This window comes from Cucurbita pepo, chromosome 8 (genome assembly GCF_057944985.1).
Source record: "Cucurbita pepo subsp. pepo isolate OVF chromosome 8, ASM5794498v1, whole genome shotgun sequence".
Lineage (NCBI taxonomy): Eukaryota > Viridiplantae > Streptophyta > Magnoliopsida > Cucurbitales > Cucurbitaceae > Cucurbita > Cucurbita pepo.
Genome location: NC_141805.1, coordinates 12,793,103 through 12,812,263, shown reverse-complemented (window position 1 = coordinate 12,812,263; position 19,161 = coordinate 12,793,103). Strand labels below are relative to the sequence as shown.

The 19,161-nt window shown below is 35.5% G+C and overlaps 3 protein-coding genes and 1 long non-coding RNA gene across 6 annotated transcripts in view; 1 reads left to right on the top strand and 3 right to left on the bottom strand.

Moving 5' to 3' along the window:
* Positions 1-508, bottom strand: part of LOC147791568 (uncharacterized) — a 34,961-nt gene extending 34,453 nt beyond the window's left edge. Inside the window, exon 1 of the long non-coding RNA XR_015422285.1 lies at positions 411-508. This is a non-coding gene — a long non-coding RNA (uncharacterized LOC147791568). The remainder of the gene's footprint in view (positions 1-410) is intronic.
* LOC147791567 (pentatricopeptide repeat-containing protein At1g80270, mitochondrial-like) lies at positions 455-3,619 on the top strand. Its single transcript, XM_023683628.2, has 3 exons — positions 455-504; positions 1,046-1,631; positions 2,182-3,619. Exons 1-3 carry the CDS (start codon positions 470-472, stop codon positions 3,427-3,429), a joined length of 1,869 nt encoding a protein of 622 aa, XP_023539396.2. The 5' UTR covers positions 455-469; the 3' UTR covers positions 3,430-3,619.
* A 45-nt stretch (positions 3,620-3,664) lies between these two features.
* Positions 3,665-7,870, bottom strand: LOC111800053 (transcription factor TGA2.3). Its single transcript, XM_023683631.2, has 12 exons — positions 7,738-7,870; positions 7,276-7,572; positions 6,739-6,839; positions 6,513-6,583; positions 6,212-6,403; positions 5,801-5,878; positions 5,638-5,697; positions 5,327-5,404; positions 5,161-5,212; positions 4,647-4,918; positions 4,315-4,563; positions 3,665-4,177 (listed from the first exon to the last, which is right to left on the bottom strand). The coding sequence occupies exons 2-12, from the start codon at positions 7,374-7,376 to the stop codon at positions 4,031-4,033; spliced, it is 1,401 nt and encodes a 466-aa protein (XP_023539399.2). The 5' UTR covers positions 7,377-7,572; positions 7,738-7,870; the 3' UTR covers positions 3,665-4,030.
* Positions 7,871-10,840: 2,970 nt separating this feature from the next.
* LOC111800054 (amino acid transporter AVT1A) lies at positions 10,841-16,365 on the bottom strand. 3 transcript variants are annotated; one of them, XM_087126442.1, is made up of 12 exons: positions 16,004-16,363; positions 14,934-15,217; positions 14,529-14,743; positions 14,188-14,211; positions 13,916-14,096; positions 13,603-13,822; positions 13,390-13,525; positions 13,282-13,298; positions 13,035-13,183; positions 12,681-12,724; positions 11,881-11,943; positions 10,841-11,053 (listed from the first exon to the last, which is right to left on the bottom strand). In XM_087126442.1, the coding sequence occupies exons 1-12, from the start codon at positions 16,198-16,200 to the stop codon at positions 10,961-10,963; spliced, it is 1,623 nt and encodes a 540-aa protein (XP_086982568.1). In that variant the 5' UTR covers positions 16,201-16,363; the 3' UTR covers positions 10,841-10,960. The 3 variants fall into 3 exon arrangements, 2 of the variants coding, with proteins under 2 accessions (XP_086982568.1, XP_086982569.1); XM_087126443.1 differs by lacking the exon at positions 14,188-14,211 and having other exon boundaries at positions 16,004-16,364; XR_002815957.2 differs by lacking the exons at positions 10,841-11,053; positions 11,881-11,943 and having other exon boundaries at positions 12,675-12,724; positions 13,035-13,172; positions 13,279-13,298; positions 16,004-16,365.
* Between the last annotated feature and the right edge of the window lie 2,796 nt (positions 16,366-19,161).

Below are 19,161 nucleotides of genomic sequence, written 5' to 3'. Positions count from 1 at the left end.
AATCATAATTTCAATTAACTATAATTTACTTTTAACTATAATAATTTTATTTTCCTGTATCTAAAAATAATTTAAATTTGATTTTATTAGTCCCAACTATAACGCCTAGCCTACAAGTTTGAATCATTATATTTTATAATGGCTTACTAATTTATTTTTAAAATTATAACAACATATTTATTTATTAATTTATAGTTTTTTAAAAGTATGTATGTAATATTTTTATAAAATTAATCCTTATATGCTTCAAACCTTGGTCCGAGTCCACCGCCTGATATAAAAAACGGGAGTCTAACACACAATAAGGGTTTTTAGGGTTTAACACCAACGACTCTGCCGCGGCTATTTGGATCCCCCCTCCCTCCCTCCCTCCCTCCCTCCCTCCCTCCCTCTCCTTTCCACTCTTACACCTCTGCTACTAACAACCTCTTCACTCCCCTATTATCATCTCATCTCATCTCATCTCATCATGTGGGCTCTTCGTCGAGCTTCTACTCCTCTCAGGTATGCTTCTCTTCTTCTAACTGCACCTCTCCCCTTATTTACCTTACCTTCTTTATTCCTTAATCCCAACACTCTCCGCTTATTTACACTCTCATTCTTTCAATGCCTTTCGCTTTCATTCACTATTTCTGCAACTAAGATTCTTGCTTGCTTCTCATCGACCTTCCGGTGCTCATTACAGAAGCAAATAATGTCAAAACTTGTGCGTCTTTTTTTTTTCTCTTTTTATTCGCATTCAAGCTCAAATCTGAAGCTTCCTTATTTCTACAATTTAGATGTTTCTGGGTTTCACAATCTATCTTTATAGTTCTCGGCCTATTATCAAGGGGGGATTTCCTTTTTTCTCTGTAAGGAATAACAAGTTTTTGAGATGGCAGTTTCCCGAAATCATCCATTATTAATCATTCAAAGGACTGTTTTTGTATGTATGTATTTCTGTATGTATAATATATGTACGTGTATACTGCGGTAACCGGTGCGGAGGGTACGATACCTCCAATTTTTCATATCCCTCTCTCAATTTTTTGTGTTCTCTTTCTAGGAATCAAGGATATAGAATTAGAACTTCGTACGTCTTTGCCAAACTAGAGGCGCCATATTCTTGGGAAGGAAATGTAGTTGCTTCGGCTATCCTCCCTGCTATATCTGATAGATGCATTTCTTTTGAGAGAAATAACCTTGCAACATGGCGGTCCTCTGGGCTTTCTGTTAGTAGCCATGGTCTATCTTCACAAGCTGGTGCTGAGAACAGTGGAGAGGAAGATGACTTGGAAGATGGGTTTTCTGAACTTGAAACACTTCCAAGCACTAATGCACTTGAACATAATAAAGCAGCTGATGAAAATGAAGGGGAATTAACCTCCGAATCAGAACTTGATGATGATACTGTTGATGATGGGACTCAAAATGAACTGGATTTACCTGAGGTTGAAACCGAGCTTGGTGAAAAGATATCTGCGAAAAGGGCTCCTTCAGAGCTGTTCAAGGCTATTTGGAGTGCTCCGGGTTTATCTGTTCCCAGTGCACTTGACAAGTGGGTCAGTGAAGGAAAAGAATTAAGCCGTGCTGACGTCTCTCTGGCTATGCTCAATCTTCGCAGACGTCGAATGTTTGGGAAGGCTTTGCAGGTAAATTGACTTGATTTTACTTTTTCAAGCAATGGAATTCATTCGTATGGTTTTGGGTTTATAGTCAATCTCGTTACTCTTGGGATTTGCAGAACTCTATAAAGTATATGTGACTAGCGGACACAGTGATTTCAGGATGGTAATATTGATAAATCTCTAAGAAATACCATAATCAGTTGTAACGTGGTCTAACAAACACAAAATGATTTCAAGAAGTACCACTATCAAATGCTTGTATAGAAATTTGTTAAGCTGGCTTATGGCATTCAATAAATGGTGCCAGAACCGCGTATAGAATTTTCAGATGGTTTGATATTAGGTTGAGCTGCATGTAACTGCTTGATTTATTAGTATATATGAATTTTGCATTTATTATTGTTAGTCTTATAAAAGCCATTATTGGTAAGAAAATGGTTATGCGAGTTTCAGCCATTTTATTGGCAAAGAATTTTGTAGCTACCGTATTTTAAAAATATTTTGCCTATTTGTTCAACATTGTTATTCATCATTTCTTCAACTCATTACTTGCATTGCTATATGGGTTTCACAGTTTTCAGAGTGGTTGGAAGCAAGTGGACAACTTGAGTTCGTTGACAGAGACTATGCTTCTCGCCTTGACTTGATTGCAAAGGTACACGGTCTCCATAGGGCAGAAGGTTACATCGCTAAAATCCCGAAATCATTCCAAGGGGAGGTGATATACCGAACTCTTTTGGCTAACTGTGTGGTCGCCAACAATGTAAAAAAAGCAGAGGAAGTATTTAACAAAATGAAGGACCTTGAATTTCCAATCACAGCCTTTGCTTGCAACCAGTTGCTTCTTCTTTACAAGAGACTTGACAAGAGGAAAATAGCCGACGTTCTGTTGTTGATGGAGAAAGAAAATGTCAAGCCTTCTCTGTTTACTTACAAGATCCTAATAGATGCTAAAGGCCTTTCAAATGACATGGTGGGTATGGAACAAGTTGTTGATACAATGAAGGCTGAAGGAATCGAACTTGATGTAAATACACTTTCCATATTAGCGAAGCACTACGCTTCAGGTGGGCTTAAAGACAAAGCCAAGGCCATCTTGAAGGAGATGGAAGATGTGAGCTCCAAAGAATCTCGATGGCCTTGCAGACTTTTACTTCCCCTTTATGGAGAACTACAAATGGAAGATGAAGTGAGGAGGGTCTGGAAGATCTGCGAGGCTAATCCTCGCATTGAAGAATGCATGGCTGCCATTGTTGCATGGGGAAAGCTGAAAAACGTCCAAGAAGCAGAGGAAATTTTTGATAGAGTTTCAAAAACATGGAAGAATCTTTCCTCGAAACAATACTCTACCTTGTTGAAGGTTTATGCAGACAATAAGATGCTGACGAAGGGCAAGGATCTAGTCAAGCAGATGGCAGACAGCGGTTGCCGAATCGGTCCATTAACATGGAATGCAGTTGTGAAACTGTATGTGGAAGCTGGGGAGGTAGAAAAGGCAGATTCTTTCTTGCAGAAGGCGGTCCAGAAAAACCAGATGAAGCCATTGTTTACATCTTACATGATTATCCTGGATCAGTATGCAAGGAGGGGTGACGTCCACAATGCAGAGAAAATGTTTCATAGGATGAGACTATCAGGTTACGTGGCTAGATTCAGCCAGTTTCAAGCTCTAATACAGGCATACATTAATGCCAAGGCTCCAGCCTACGGCATGAAAGAGAGAATGAAGGCAGATAATGTGTTTCCAAACAAAGCTTTGGCAGGAAAATTAGCCCAAATCGATGCATTCAGGAAGACAGCAGTGTCAGATTTGCTTGACTGAGGAATTTAATTTGATACTTTTGGATGTATGAACTCCTCGGATTTCAACTCTATTTTACAAATCAAGTATTTGTTAGTTAATCTGGTGGCTGCGCTTTGAAATTTGACAGCAGCATACCTGTTAGGACAAACAGAACTACACAATGGATTGTACTGCACGTGTGTTATAATATATTTTGTTTGTTCGAATACCCATTATTACCAAGAACTCTGGTTTTGCAGTAAACTCAAAATGGTTTACTTACTCAAAGAATATTATTTGAAAATAAATTATAATATGATCTCTGGTGTAGGCTGATGTAATACAAATGTAAGTTACAGATACAACCTATTTTCCCATTCAGTTCTATGAAACACCACCTGAAAAGATTATTGTAATAAGCATACAATATCAAACAACTGAAAATGTGAAAGCTATATATATGTATATATCAATCACAGACTTCACCCTACACCACCATTACTCATCTTCATCCATTGTACAATTCCTGTGACAGAAGCAGCTTCATCCAATGAAGCAATGCAATTCTGTGTGGTAGCACACTTCAGGCACTTGTTTGATAAATTTGACAGATTAACTAGAGAGAACTCCCATGCCCCTTTCACTCTCGTGGCCGTGCAAGCCAGAGAGAGCTTAGAGCTCGAAGGCGGGAGAAGTAGTCGTTTATTGCAAGAAGCGCACGAGCTGATTGACGGGTTGTCAATATGCGATGCATTTGTTGAAGTGTTTGTTGACGAAGATTATCGGCCTGCAAGTTATAGAAAGAGATGGAAAAATGAAAGTGAGAAAACATGGACAAAGATTTCAATTTTACTTGTTTGTTGCATGAGCAAGGTAAAAATGTAACAAGATGGAACAGAGTGACAAAATCTAAAACCAAATTACCTGGCGTAGGAAGCCATCAAGAGTTCCAAGCTTTCCCATTGCCATGGCCATTTGACCCATATAATTAGCCACATTACCAGATGACCCCGATGTAGCAGGCGTGCCACTGGCCAACGTTTCAGCCAAGGATTGCTGCAATGCATCCATTCCTTGTGAGAGAGCATCTTCTGCCTGTTGTGATAATTGTTGCAGGTTGCAGATTTCCGCTACTTGCTGCTCGGTCAAAGGCTCCAATTGCCTTACAAGAAGCTGCACTAACTTCATGTAAGCACCAACCTATAAATGTTTTCTTCCTCTACTTTCATATGCTTACCACCTACATAATATCTTACCTTTAGGATCTCAGATGAACGGAAGCCACCAATCCACAGGAAACACCGCTCTGCTGGTGTCTTCCACATTCCTGACAAGATGTGGAACACATCAGCTTTGGCTGCAATGCCTTTCAACCTGAAAATATCATCGAACTGTGCAGTCACATTATCAACAACCGTTCGCAGTTCAGTGTCACCCGCGTGTGAATTCACTGCAGCTCTAAGCTCATTTATCAGCCTATTATGCTCCTCTAACCAACGTGAATATTCTACATCAAATGCTAGTGCACCTACAAACACAAACAAGAAAACATATGACAGTGAATCAAAAAATGTTTAAACACACCCTACGAAAACAAATTCATGACTTTGAATATTGTAAAAAATAGTCGTTCATATCAAAAACTTATAAATTATCAAGAATGACATTCAAGTCATGATGAATTGAGAACAAACGCAGCAGGATAACTCAACAACTGATATATTAAAAAAGTCACATGGCATAAAATGCTAACTGAAAAGGCTTGCATACCATTTCCACTCATGGAATGAGCTTGGTCTCCAGAACTTGAAATAAAGATACCCTGCATAAATTGTGGTGGAAGATTTAAGTAAAAGCATGCAACTCAGAACTTTCCAACTAAATTGGAAAGATTATGTACTATGATGACCAAGCACAAAAATATAGATAACTCAACCTGCTGACGGGCTCGCTGAAGTTCTTGCTCGAGCTGAGTAAGCTTCAGCCTGCTACTTTCTAGCTGCTGCACATATGCCTATGAAAAGGATGTAAAGTGATAAAGAAATATTATTGAGATTCATAGCATAATATGATCAAACTCACTGAAGATTTCTAAGCAACTAAGTCAATATCAGTTATAAAGCACGACAATCTGCAACCATCATTGAAGCCAAATTCTTCAGAAAAGGTACAGCTTGTTCGATACTACACGGCTTACAATTTTTAGATAATTAGTAGAAATAGAAATCAATGATAATGGAAGCTTACCTTTTTCCTTAAACGACTTTTTCTAGCAGCTTCACGATTTTGGGCAAGCCTTCGTAAGGTCTGAAAGGGATGTCAAACAACATATTATTTGATTGAACAAGCTGCTATTATCCATCAACATGTTCAGATAAGAATGTAAAGATATTTCAGTTTAAAAGATAACCTTCTGATCTGCTGTTTTTTCCTTCAACTTGTTGTTAGAATCATATGCCATAAGTGAGTTTCCTTGATCTTTGTCAAGCTACAGAAGACAACAGGACATAAGCTTACCTCCCAAGAATACTAAACAGAAAGATAGACACTATTACTTGAGACGATGAAAACATTCAACACACATAACCCATGTCCTCCCGCACAGCTCACGAGAAGGGAGATGGTGAAAAGAATAAGAACAAGAGTATGTGTACTGTCATCTAGCTGCTCTATTTAATCAATCCTTCAATTATCTTAAACTTCAAATTATAATATTGATATCAGGTAACTTGTATACAATAATCTTTAAACAAAATAAACCAGAAGATCTCCAAAACGAATCATGTAAAACTAAGCTGATAACATACTCAAGGGACTTTACCCTTTGACTTTTGTCATCGTTGTCTGTCGAGGAATCGGTTCTTGTGCTCGTATCTGCCACGTTAGACTCTCCCCAGTTTTCACGAGGACCGCTAGATGTAGAAACCAAATTCGGATTTGGTTCTTTCTGTAATGGCAGCGTTTGAGACCCCATGATAGCAGTTGGCAAATTTACATCAGTGGATACAAGTGGCTGAATTCCATTATGGGGGGATGTTAATTATCATCAAATATAAGTGCAAAGCAAAGCCTAATAAACCTCTATTGAAAAATAAAAAAAACGGGAACAGATAAAACAGCACCTTAATTAAAGAACCAAACTGGACGTTGTTCAGAGCCGAACTATTCGCCTTTATCTGATTATACAAAGGATCTAGAGCAAGTACATTTGGTAAAAAATATATTAGTAGAAGAAGAACAGAGAAGAGTAGATTCAGCATGCTCTGATTGTGTACTCAATAATGCAAAATGAAGAGTGAAAAAGAGATAAACAGATGACCACTGAAACTACTTCCTAATAACACATACTTCTAGAAAGGTCTACATCTTGTATGTGAAATCCAAGAGTTTGCTCAAGTGTTCTCAAGTCTGAGATCCGAGACGACGGAATAGAGCTTCCCTCTGCACCCCTGAAAATCGCAGAGAAAAAGACCATCACAGTGAAAAAATAATTCCAACGATAACGCAAAAAGGTGTACAAATGATCCTAGCAAGGAAGAGGAAATTAAGGGATGCATCAAAACATAACAATGCATCCACAGACTTATAAGTTGTTGAACTCAAGGATGTGAATTGACCAAGAAAATCAGTCATTCAACTAAGGATTTAACTGAAGAGATGAATATGCTAAGACACAGTACAGCATTATATTGGCTTCAATAAAGTTCAGAGATGCTCCAAGTCACATATTCTTAGAAGAATTGAACCTACTTATACTTAAAGGCAGATGTTCTTGAGAAGTATTGTGAAGTTGATACAAGCAGAAACACTCGCATAAAAAGAAAAGGTACATGTACTGCAGAATTGAATTCAAACAATAAACTGAACAGAGTACTTGAAAGTTACATGGAATTATTGGGTGTGGGCATTGAAGAAACGAAGCTAGGCATCCCGCTCACGGCATTGGTTATATCGTCTGCACCAATCTTCACTGTTCTACTACCCATGAATCAGCATCATCATCACCAGCACCCCAGCTCCAGTTGAATAAGAAAAGTAGAAAAGCAGTGAAGAAGAAGAAGCTCTTGAAATTCTATGAAAATAAGTCGGACCCAGTTCCCTAAAACTCCCAAGCAGTTCGACGATCCAAAGACGTGAAAAACTTCAGGCGATCAACAGCACGGGTTTGAAGACATCGAAGAGCTGAAAACAAAGAAAACCCAGGAAAACTAAGAAGTGTATGAGAAATGAAATACCAGAAAAGTGAAATAAGAAAAGAGAAGAATGGCGAGATGGGAGGTGAGTTAGAGAAATGAATGGAGGTCCGGAAGGAGGGAAAATGGAAGGAAGAGAGAAAGAAAACCCTACCCAGAAGGGGTGTGGAGGATGAATAGCGAACACTTTTTTGACTTTGAGAAGGAATTGTTGGGTGAAGTTTTTAAAAAAAAAAAAAAAATGATGGGAGAAGAGGAAAAGTTTGAAGAGGAAAAGTTTGAAGAGGAACGGTGTTGTTGGTCAGGTGAGTTGGAGAAGCGTGACCATTCCAAATTGTTCCTAATACTTTACCTCCTCCTTGGCTCCTTGGCTCCTCGCGTCCTTTTCTTTTTTTTTTTTTTTTTTTTTAAAAAAAAAAACTTTATTTAATTAATCATAATTGATGATGCTACCACTTTCTCTCCCTTCTCCTATTTTTCTATTGCCGATTCTTCTGTAGTGGGTAACCCCATCTAACTTCACCATAGCCAACTACAGTTTTGGAATAGATGGTAGAATTACGGATTTACCCCCTTCCTTCCTATTTACCTATTTACCCCCTTCCTTCCTATTTACCTATTTACCCCTTCCTTCCTATTTACCTATTTACCCCTTCCTTCCTATTTACCTATTTACCCCTTCCTTCCTATTTACCTATTTACCTATTTACCTATTTACGACCAAAAGTCAAAATTGGATTGGGGCTCAAAGAAAAGTCCTACAAATTAAAACCCAACAACTTGGACATGGGCTTTTTTTATTGGGCTTCTCCACCAAACTGAACATAAGCCCAACAACTTTGACCTTTTGAATCTAAAATTAAACCAATTTCGAGGGCAATAATGATTTAGGTATGTGGTATATTATATTTTGCATATGATTCAAGGTGGTCATCATAACATTATTTATTATACGTCAACACATTCTCAGCCACAGATCCAATTCACAACTTCCCCAATATCGGTGTCTGCGTTTAATTATGACGTCATTACAAAACATCGTCCTGACGTCACGATAAAGATGGGTTGTCAGTCCATTATTGGTGGCACAGTCACAGCCCCCACGCGACCCGTAAAGCCTTTAATGCACGCGCAAACACATAACCAAATTGACTCTTTTTATGCCACTCCACGCGCTCCTCTTGCGTCTACATCGTCAGTTTTTGTTTTCCTTATCTTTCTTCAACCCTATTGGCTTACCGGTTTCCCAAAATTTACTGTCCTTTAATTAATTAATTAATTAATTAATTATTACAATAGGATTTGATTTAAGCAATTTCCACAAAATAAGAATGTAGAAATAAGAAGAAATTAGAAATTGTGTTATCCTGAAGTAATTATATATATATATGTGTGTGTGTATGTATGTTGCAGGCAGAAGAGAGGTTTGTGTGCCAAAATTTGCCCCCAAACCCTAAAAATGGAATCGAGTTTAGTTGGGAGGGACGTGGAAGAGGGGAGGAAAGAAAGGAGAAGGAAAAGGAAACCCTGTGATCGGAAGAACCAACCTCTCAAAGTTGTGTACATATCCAACCCCATGAGGGTTCAAGCCAGTGCGGCTGAATTTAGAGGCCTGGTTCAACAACTCACCGGCCAAAATGCGCCTGAGTTGCCTCCTTCCGCCTCCTCGGCCTCGGTGGAGACTCCGGAGACTGATGTTCGAAAGATACAAGACGACGACGATGATGATCAACAACTCTTACTTCACTGGGCTGCTGCAATGGAGGATTCCAGTGATGATTTTCTTGGGGGTTCGTATGAGAGCTTGGAGGGTATTTTCATGAGGGATATGGTGGACAGATTGGCGGCTTGACTTCAAGTACCTTCATCTCAGGTAATTGTTTATTATCGAGATTATGTGAAAATAAAAGAATCATCCACATATTATCCCTTAAATTACATATTTCCTTTTGATTATGCTTCATCTACATTTAATTGAACGTGCAACAAATTTGGTATCACCGTCCAAATTTGGTCATATTGTTGTAGTGTTTACAGATGGCTGGTGTAATTTTGTCCCACAATAATAGGGTTTAATCAATTATAGAGTAACAAATTATTTAAAATATAATTAAGGAAATTAATTTGAATTTTCATCACTTCTTTTACCCAATTAAAATCACCCTCTACAAATGTTATAATTATGAGAAAATTTTTAAATTCAATCCTAAATTAATCAATACGTTGGTTAAAACCCTAATTTTGAAAAATAAACTAATTTAAGCTCTATAATCCAATTTTGCCATAAATTCATAATCTTCAAACATCCTACTCAAGTTACAAATACTCCATCAAGTCTCCATGATGTTTTTTTTTTTTTTTTTTTTTTTTTTTTTTTTTTTTTTTTTTATACAACTTGGAAAGTTGGGATTTATTGTTCTTTTTAATTCAAACTTGGTAAAAAAATTTAATTAATTTTCTTTAAAATGTGACTACAAAATAATTTTTTAATTTAATTATCTCAAACTTAATCTCTTATAGTTATTTTTGTTTTTTTCAAAATTATAAACTAGTTTAGCGATTGCAAATAACTTATTTTTATACTTTTCCAGATTAATTATGAATGGAGATATAGAAAATCATGACATACCTTTTGAAAACTCATAATTTTTATTTTTTTTTTAATTTAGGAAATATTGTCTTTTTGCCGAAGAAAAAGAAAAAAAAAAAAAAAAAAACATCCAAATTTGTGAACCATTCATTCATTGCATGGAGTCTCAATGACTCCATTGTGTGTGCGAGGGAGAGAGACTGCTTGGATAATATGTAGCACATAGCATTAAATAAATATCTTCAATTTAGATGATATTTTGTTTTATCCATTATTACCATTGTACTGAAAAAATAAAATATTTATTATTATCAGATTTTTCTCACTTGATTTTCATAACTTAGACTACAAGGGAAAATTTTATTGACATAAAATAAATCAAATTTGATCAACTTTAATCTCAAAACTTAAATATACGGTTACTCTTATATAAATCAAGTTTCTATGTTCTTCTTAGAGCTTTGTACCAAATAATTGTAAACATTAATTTGTATGCCTATAAGAGGACTTTACTATTTTTTGGTGTTTAATGCACAAATAAAAAGAGGGCGCAGACCAAATGGAATGTATGTGAAGACGAAACCACAAAAGAAATAGCTAATCTAAGCAGAGCATAAGCAAACATGAAATCAACATCTTCACCCAATAAAGAGAGGCAACACAACAATTAAGCAATAATGGATATGCAATTATTTAGAAGTCAACTGCTTGCATAATGTATGACCTGAAGCTATCGACAGCTACAAGACACGAAGCCTACAGAAAATTTATTCTGACCATATATGTTTCAGTAACTCTCTGCAATCTGTGACACAGAAGAGTATGTTCCAAAGATTGCACTAAGGACACCGAGTCCAATGATAAAGCTGCTCCAAGTCATCTGATTTCACGAAAAAGGAGAATAAAGAAACCAAATGAATAAGAAATTACAGATGTTTCATTTAACGTTTTCGGATAGAACATGAATTTTTATAAAGAGTCAAAGACAGCTTTAAGAAAATTGTGTAATCATAGTGAGAAGTTCTGCTGCTGGTTTTGAATTTCCCAATGTTCAGGTGGTAAATTTCTATGAATGTTATAGTGTAATCATACTCATTTCTTACTTTCTCCATAAACCTTACACTAAGAATATTAATGTGTAATCATACTGATTAATTATATTCTGTGCCTACACCAACTCTCCTTTTCCTATCTTGTCTTTCTGCAGAACAAACTCCAAGTCCTATTAAGAGAAAATGATTTCCTGCATTACACAGCCACCCAATCCACCCATTCTAGAGTTTTTTTTCCTTTTTTTTTCCGTTACAATATTTCTCATTCTCTTTCCCTACGAGAAATATGTTAAAACAGAAATTCAAACAGCTCACGAAATAGCAAAATGCCTCGACCGTTTAAATATCCGTGTACCAAGCTCAAACTTCATAAAACCTCAAGTTACAGTGAGGGTCTGAGTGTAATTGGTTTTCTTAGTTGAGTGATTAGACTTACGTTAGTTCATCCATGATCCTCTAAAGAAGTTTATGTAACTTTCTTAACATTCTATTAGTTTCCTCATGAAATTCACAATATATTGCGTCCATTGTTATTTCTTGGGAAGGGAATACAGGATATAAGAGGACTATCTCCCTACTATTGTAATTCATAAAACTTTATCAAGAAGCTTAATTAAAAAAAAAGAAAAAAATAATAGGTTAAAAATATGCATACCTGCATCTTTGAAGCTTCGCCTCCCATGATTTTCAAAAAACATACGGCTGGCACTATTACCGCCTGAATCAAATATCATACAATTAGAAACACATCCATATCCATAAGAAGACAAATGAACAAGCCGAAGTCCAACTCTTAGTAGATTTTGACTGATAACAAACTGGGGCAATTCACCATGGTTCAGCTACCAATAGGCTCTAGAGGAGGGTGAAGGGGAGATGATCGAAGAATGGAAATTAATAGACAATGACATACACAATTTATATTTTTAATTTTCCATCAACCTTTTCACCTATTGCTCAAGTAAATAGGAACGCACTTCAAGTTGAATGTACCCACATCTAAAGAATATATGATTATCCCTTCCTTCGTTCAAGCAAATATTTCGGATACATATTAAAAGTCGGGGCTGATTAGCTACGGAAGAAATCTCAGTCAGAGTAAAACAGTGGAAACGTGCTAAATTGACTTGATTATCCCTTGAAGAGCACGATTGGAAGGGGTGGATCATAATGCTCAGATGAAAAATTAAACTTCTGGAGGACTTATTGGGTACTTAGAGAAATCGAGGGTGAACAAATGAAAGGTTATATTTCTTTATCCCAAAAAATAAATGTTAATGGCAGTTATATAACAAAAGCTACCAACAATTAACAGCTAACAGCCCGCTGGTTGACCATTTAAAATCTGACATATTGACAATCATTAGGTACAACTAGCTATGAGCTAAAACGAAGGGCAATGGAGAAACAAGAATAAATTCTCATCAAGAAAAGGAACCAACAAAATGCACTTACCAAAAGTATGCTGAGAAGGGAGCCAATCAAAGCCATCACGAGACCTACAATCAAGATAAATAGTAATCTGCTTTTATTTACGCTCAATTCATCTGCCATGTTTGGATAAAGCTACTCATGGAAAGTTAACAATTTGGCTTTACAGCAAGATGCTTAATCAATGAGTTCCTATCATGAGAATATATGAGCTAACAATTTGGGGGTACTAGATGAAAGTTTGTTTTTGGAGGGTTATCATCATCTATTACGTCAGTGGAAAGGTAATAATCATCCATTATATTACAATCCATTATGTTAAGATGACTTACAAAATGAAAGTAAACTAATAACAAAACACTTGAAGAAGACAATTACCAAAAAAGGGCAGAAGGAAGGCCACGCAAACAGAAGAAACAACAAGTGCTGTTCTTAGAAGAATGAAACACCAGAAGCTATTTGAAATTCTACGTGGTAGTAGCTCCTCTATACTTCTTGCCAATGGATTCATCAACAGTGCATATTTGAGCAGTGTCAAGGAAGCAATTTCAATCATTGGTCTAAAGATAAAATACTATGCCACTTGGTTTTCTAAAATGATGCCTCTATCTAAAAAGGATATTTGGTGAATGGATTGATAACCTGTAAGAGAATCAAGATTGCTCAGAAACATTGCAAACCTCACACTGTTTATAAGTTTAGGTGGCAAATAAAAGGACAACATAACACTTACTGTTGTCCACACTGCAACTTTAGAGGTAACAGCATGTTTTGGCATATTCAAAGTTATCTGGGATAATGTATTTTTGCCAAACATGAGAAATCCGATGACTGCAACCCCTCCATAAATTAAACCACACAAAATAAAGCTGCATAAGATAAAAAAAAAAATTAGAAACATCAAGCTAAATGGAAAGTAAAGAGCATTCCAAGCCTTGACATGTACCATATCATTAGTGCCTTGGTGAACTTTGTTTTATCAGCCATGGAATGATAAATATTTGGAAACACGGAATGGCCGGAATAACAAAATCCACACACACCAATTGCAAAAGGAATACCCTTCCAGTTCACTACTTCACCAGTTTGATGAAACCCAATGCTTTCATTTGTACCAAGAAAAATTAAGCAGAGCACTATTAAGATGGTTGCAATGACCCCGCCAGCTGAAATCAGCATTAAGAAGACAGTTTCATCTAAATATCCAAATTATCAAGACCAGCATAGATAAGAACTCAGTGTAATATATGATACATTACCTGACAAGTAGGAGATCACACGGAGGTCTCTCAGCCAAACAGTGGGCAAAACAATCAGTGCAGTTAAAATTCCAAAAAGATGCATAGAGTCTAATTGAATACTTCCCAAACTCAACGATGTTCCAGGAAATAGATTGGTTAGATTGTCTCCTTCCAAGATAATAAATTCAACGCAATAACACTGCAAGTGTAGAGAACATCAAAGTTTAGCAAAATGAAATATCTTTCTACTTGAAAAGAAAACGTTGACGATAGATTAGAGATTCACTTACATATAGTTCCAAATATAAAACGATCTGCATCAAAATTCCAGAATCATAACATTAACAATTCTTCTAGAAAAAAATCATCAATTATGCATGCATAAGAATATATAATTAAATCACTAGAACTAAAGTAATTCTGAAAAGAAATATGAATCTAAATGAAAATCTAACTCACAAATTTTGTAGTCATGGCAGAAAAAAGTTCAATGCAGATGCATGCTACCAACATTGATATTTCATATGCACCTAACAACAGAGTAACAAATTTGGACTCTAGTGTACACTTCGGGACAAAGAAAGCACTGGGATATATGTGAAAAACATGAATAATGAGAAAGTAAACTCACAGACACAAAAAGACGTCCAAATTTTCCATAGGCAGCTTCTCCTAAATCTGGGTACGTTATGACTCCCCCTTTCTTCTCGAAGCAGTGCCTCATAAGTGTGGTTGTGTAACAACAAACAATGCCAAAAAGAACCAGCACTACCAAACTGGCCCAGCCGGCTTCTTTTACAATGTAAGGTGTGGAGAGAAGTCCTACACCAGCTAATACATTGATTCCTGTCTCAGAGTGCACATGAATAAAAAAAATATGTATATATGTTATTATACATCAAATAATTGTTAAAAATTTGTAAAATCACAAAGCTGCATTGCTTTTCACAACTATTAACATTTTCATCACAAGAAGCACTTTCTCAGAGAAAACGTATAGGTGAAAAAGTACAGAGCAACAGAAAAAATAGGCTACCATTGAAGATGGTCTGTGTGAAGCTGCACCCATGACCAATAGGTAATTCACCAGTCAGTTGCTTTGGAAATGAAGCTCTTTCTGACCTTAATGATGCCATTCTTGAGATCTTATCCATATCTTCATTTTGATCAGAGCCACCGTGGTCAGATAACAAAGGAGCTTTTCCATCCATGTCTAAACTACTTTTACTAAGATTCTGCCAGCTTGTTTGCAATATACTTGGAACACGGAACATTCCAAAATTTGGTGAAGCCATGATTGTGTAAGAATCCGTCGTTTCCCTGGCAAAGGAAAAAAAAAATGCAAGATAAACAACAGCACCCAAGCACCAGCTGCTCAAAAGTTGAAACTCTTGAGCAGTTCACTTTAAAATATATGTTAAGGATCAAAATAAATGGCCCCCAACACCGGAGTAATCAATAATTTGGTCCTCTTCCGAAAATGTTTCAGTTCGAAGTAAATCATAACTAACAAAAAGAAGACTCTACAACTAAGTATCAGCTTGATTATCAACAGATATCTTAGACTGACTTAATAAATTATTTGTTAGTCATAAGAACTCCTCCTGCAAATTTCAGAACCTAAGAACGCGGAACAAAGAAATATGAAAGACAAAAATTCATGAATGGACTGCAGAGGAACGGATGAACAGAACTAAGCCATAGAAGCTAAAGCGACCGGTTCGGCAAGTTTTTTCTTCTCATTAGTCATTCATTATTCATAAAACCAGAAAACCGAATACATGGAGCCAATCCCCTGTTGGCTGTCGATCAAACTGAACTTCAGAGAAACGAACCAATGAAAATATAAACAATCCTCAATCGAAGAAACTCTACCATATACAACAGAAATCAAAAGCAAATGAACAACAACTCAAACAACCAAAATTCTGTCTAGATTTCAGATAGCCAAAACCATAAGAGTGTGTTCTAATTCAACCGCCGAGATAGTAAAGTATACAACAAAAACAAAAAGAAAATCCACAGAAGTTGTACAAAGTGCAACCAATAGATAGAAAAACCAGTACACATAGAAAGAAACGGAAAACGAAGGCGAAGTGGATCGACCTGTAACTCTGAGGCCACTGCTGAGAAGTGAAAGTGGAGTTCCGAGGTCCGAGGCCGTTCGGAGCGTCGTCGCCATCGCTGAAGCCGCTGTTGCTGCGATCCTCCTCCATGTTCTTGGTGACCTCAATGTCATCGTCGGCATCATCATCTTGGTCGAAAAAGAACTGGGAGTCGGCATCGTTGCTCTTCAGGGGCATGGCGGGAAGGGGAAGGAGAACAGAGTAGAAGATGGGCGCAGAATGGGGATTTCAGGGGAAGAACTGGTGAGCCGTAGGATTGAAATTTGTTTGGTTGTTGCGTTTTGATGTACTAGCGGTAGTGGGATGAGAATGCCATAAATTACCACATTCTTCGGGTGGTCACGGGAGTTAAATTTCCGACGTCTCGAGTTGTAGGAAGGCGTTTCCTTTATGGTACCTGCCGACGTGTCGAACAACTAGACAATGACAAGGACAGTTCAGTCTCCTTTCTCGGGTGTTCATCCCTAACCAATTGTCCTATTCTCCCACTTTTTCGTACTTCCATGATTTTCTGTTCTTTCTTTTAAAGAAAAAAAATTAAAACTTATACCCCTTTGATTGATTGAAGGGGATAAGAACAAAAGTTTTCATTCCTTTTCACCATATTTATCAACCAAAAATTATTGTCAACAAAATCTTAATGAATTAATAAGTTTAAATCTGTATTTAAAATATTATAACTAATTATTGACTATCCTTTGTCCACTACAACTCATAAATGAGATTGTCACAATGGTTGGTTGTCTAAGATGGTCACAGATGCCTAATAACATATAAAATGTGTAGCTCAATATGAATTATAACAGTTCAAGCCCATCATTAATAAATATTGTGTTATTTGAATCTTCTCTCGAGATTTTTAAAACGTGTCAACTAGTGAAGAATTTTCATACTCTTATAAACTAAGGATTCGTTCCCCTCTCTAACTGAATGGAGATTTCAGGTGAATAATCGAGATAAATGGGAGTGAAAGCTACAAAAAGAAAAATCACGCAACTCACCATAGTTTACCAATTTGGGTTGGGAATATACCTTCTATTATATTTTAATAAAAATAATTTAATGTCAAAATAAATAGTTGCCATTGATTTACTCCCTCGAGCTAAAATACCTCAAATATTTTCACTCACGATGTTAAAGTACTAAAAGGAGGGATGCTTGTATTTTTCGAAATCCAAAAAATTTATAGAAAATTTTCACGTTTTTTTTTTTTTTTGTAAGCTCTTCAAACAAATGGGTCGTACTATCCTCCTAAAGCTAAAATACAAATACAAGAATATGCTAGATTTCATTATTGATATATTGCATCCGTGATGTGTGAAAAATACAAAATAAAATTTAATTCAATTTTCATATCTTTATGGCATAAATTTTAAATCGAACCAGGTATGACATTTTAATATGTTACTATCATATTACAATGAATTATATTTAAGTCTAACTTTATTCTCATTAACAATGAACCATAATAACGGTGTTATAAAATTTTTGGGTTTTCTATAACAGTCAAACTAATTTAATTATCTAATTAACACGTATTTTTTTACAAATAATTAATTTAAATTTAAAATACAGATAAATAAAGTATATAGATTTGTCTTTGATATAAGATATTGTAATTATTTAACAAATAGATCATTATTACTTTAGCCACTTATGTGTATTGATATGTAAGAATTGTCTTTTGATACTCAGACACTAATGAATGCTTCTATAATCTCGTCATAAATTTTGCACTAAAGACACCAAATATTTACGGGTACTTTATTTGTAATATATTGTTAAGCTATTAGAACCCTCCTATAACTAAATATTATAGAACGTTTGTTAAAAGCTGACCAATTATTGTACTCTATGATCTTTCATCTTCCTATGTATATTGAGAAATAATAACGTAACTTGAGTTTAATAAGGAAAGTAGAAGAAACAAGTACAACTTCAAAACAAATCTGTTGGATAAGATGGAAATTGATGTCAGATGAGCGTTCAACATTATTTTATTTTAATGTTGGGTGATAATGAATTTTTATCAATAAGAGTAAGATTTAGCTGACATAAAACACGTACCATTGAATAATATATTTGAGGTTTTACTAAACATCGTTGAACTAAGAAATAACTCAATAGAAACAAAATACTATCAAAGAAGACTTACTAATCTAATGGTGACCAAATAAGCATAATTTTTAAAATTAACCCTTTAAAACTAAATAGTTTACTTTTAGAAAGATCATCAATGATATTTTAAAATTGGAAAAGAGAGACCTTTGAAGTGTACAAAAGGTCATTGAATCCCTTTCAAAGGTCTGGCATATGATTGGGCCTCAAGTTATATGGTCTATGTTGGTTGGTTCTTGGGGCCTAATCTAATCTCCTCATCCACCAACATCATCCACACGCATGTATTATCTTTTTTAAAAAAATATATATGACACAAAATCAAAATTATATATATATATATATAATATATGCGTAGGTCCAGCGGACTTGAGGTACTCCTTTGACATCAAGATACTATCCTCTCTGAAATTTGAGTTTCATCTCGATACACTGTCCTCTAAAAAATTTGAGTTTGATCTTCACTCGGTTGTTGAAATAAAGTCCAATTACTTAAAATGCTTGTTTATATCCAATAGAGTCAATAGGACATGCGCGGAGAAACGGATCACCAACTCCTTATAAATAAGTAATTTCATTAAAAAAGAAAATAAATAAAAAATTGTATAATTATGTCATTATTCTGCCACGCTTATTTATTATAATCTTTATTTTAATTAGGGTGGATCTAAAGCCAATAAAATTCATATTTTTAATCCTTATTTCAGTCAAAGTAACGTGAAAATAGAAATAAATTAAAAAAAAAAAAAAGGGCGTTTTATTGGAAGGAAGACGTCAAAAGAAGGCATCGATGGCAAATAATTAGTTGACAAAAAATTAAATTTATGAATAAAATTACATTTTTTTAATAAGTTATGATTGGAAAGCTTGTGCAATTATTTTAGATTACAGAAAACGACAAGAAGACAGTTGAAAAAAAGAAAAAGAAAAAGAAAAATTTAAAATATGAAATATGAAATGGTTGCTTAAACAACCAACTCTTTCCAAATCTGCTGATTAAATAATTGTATATTCTATTTT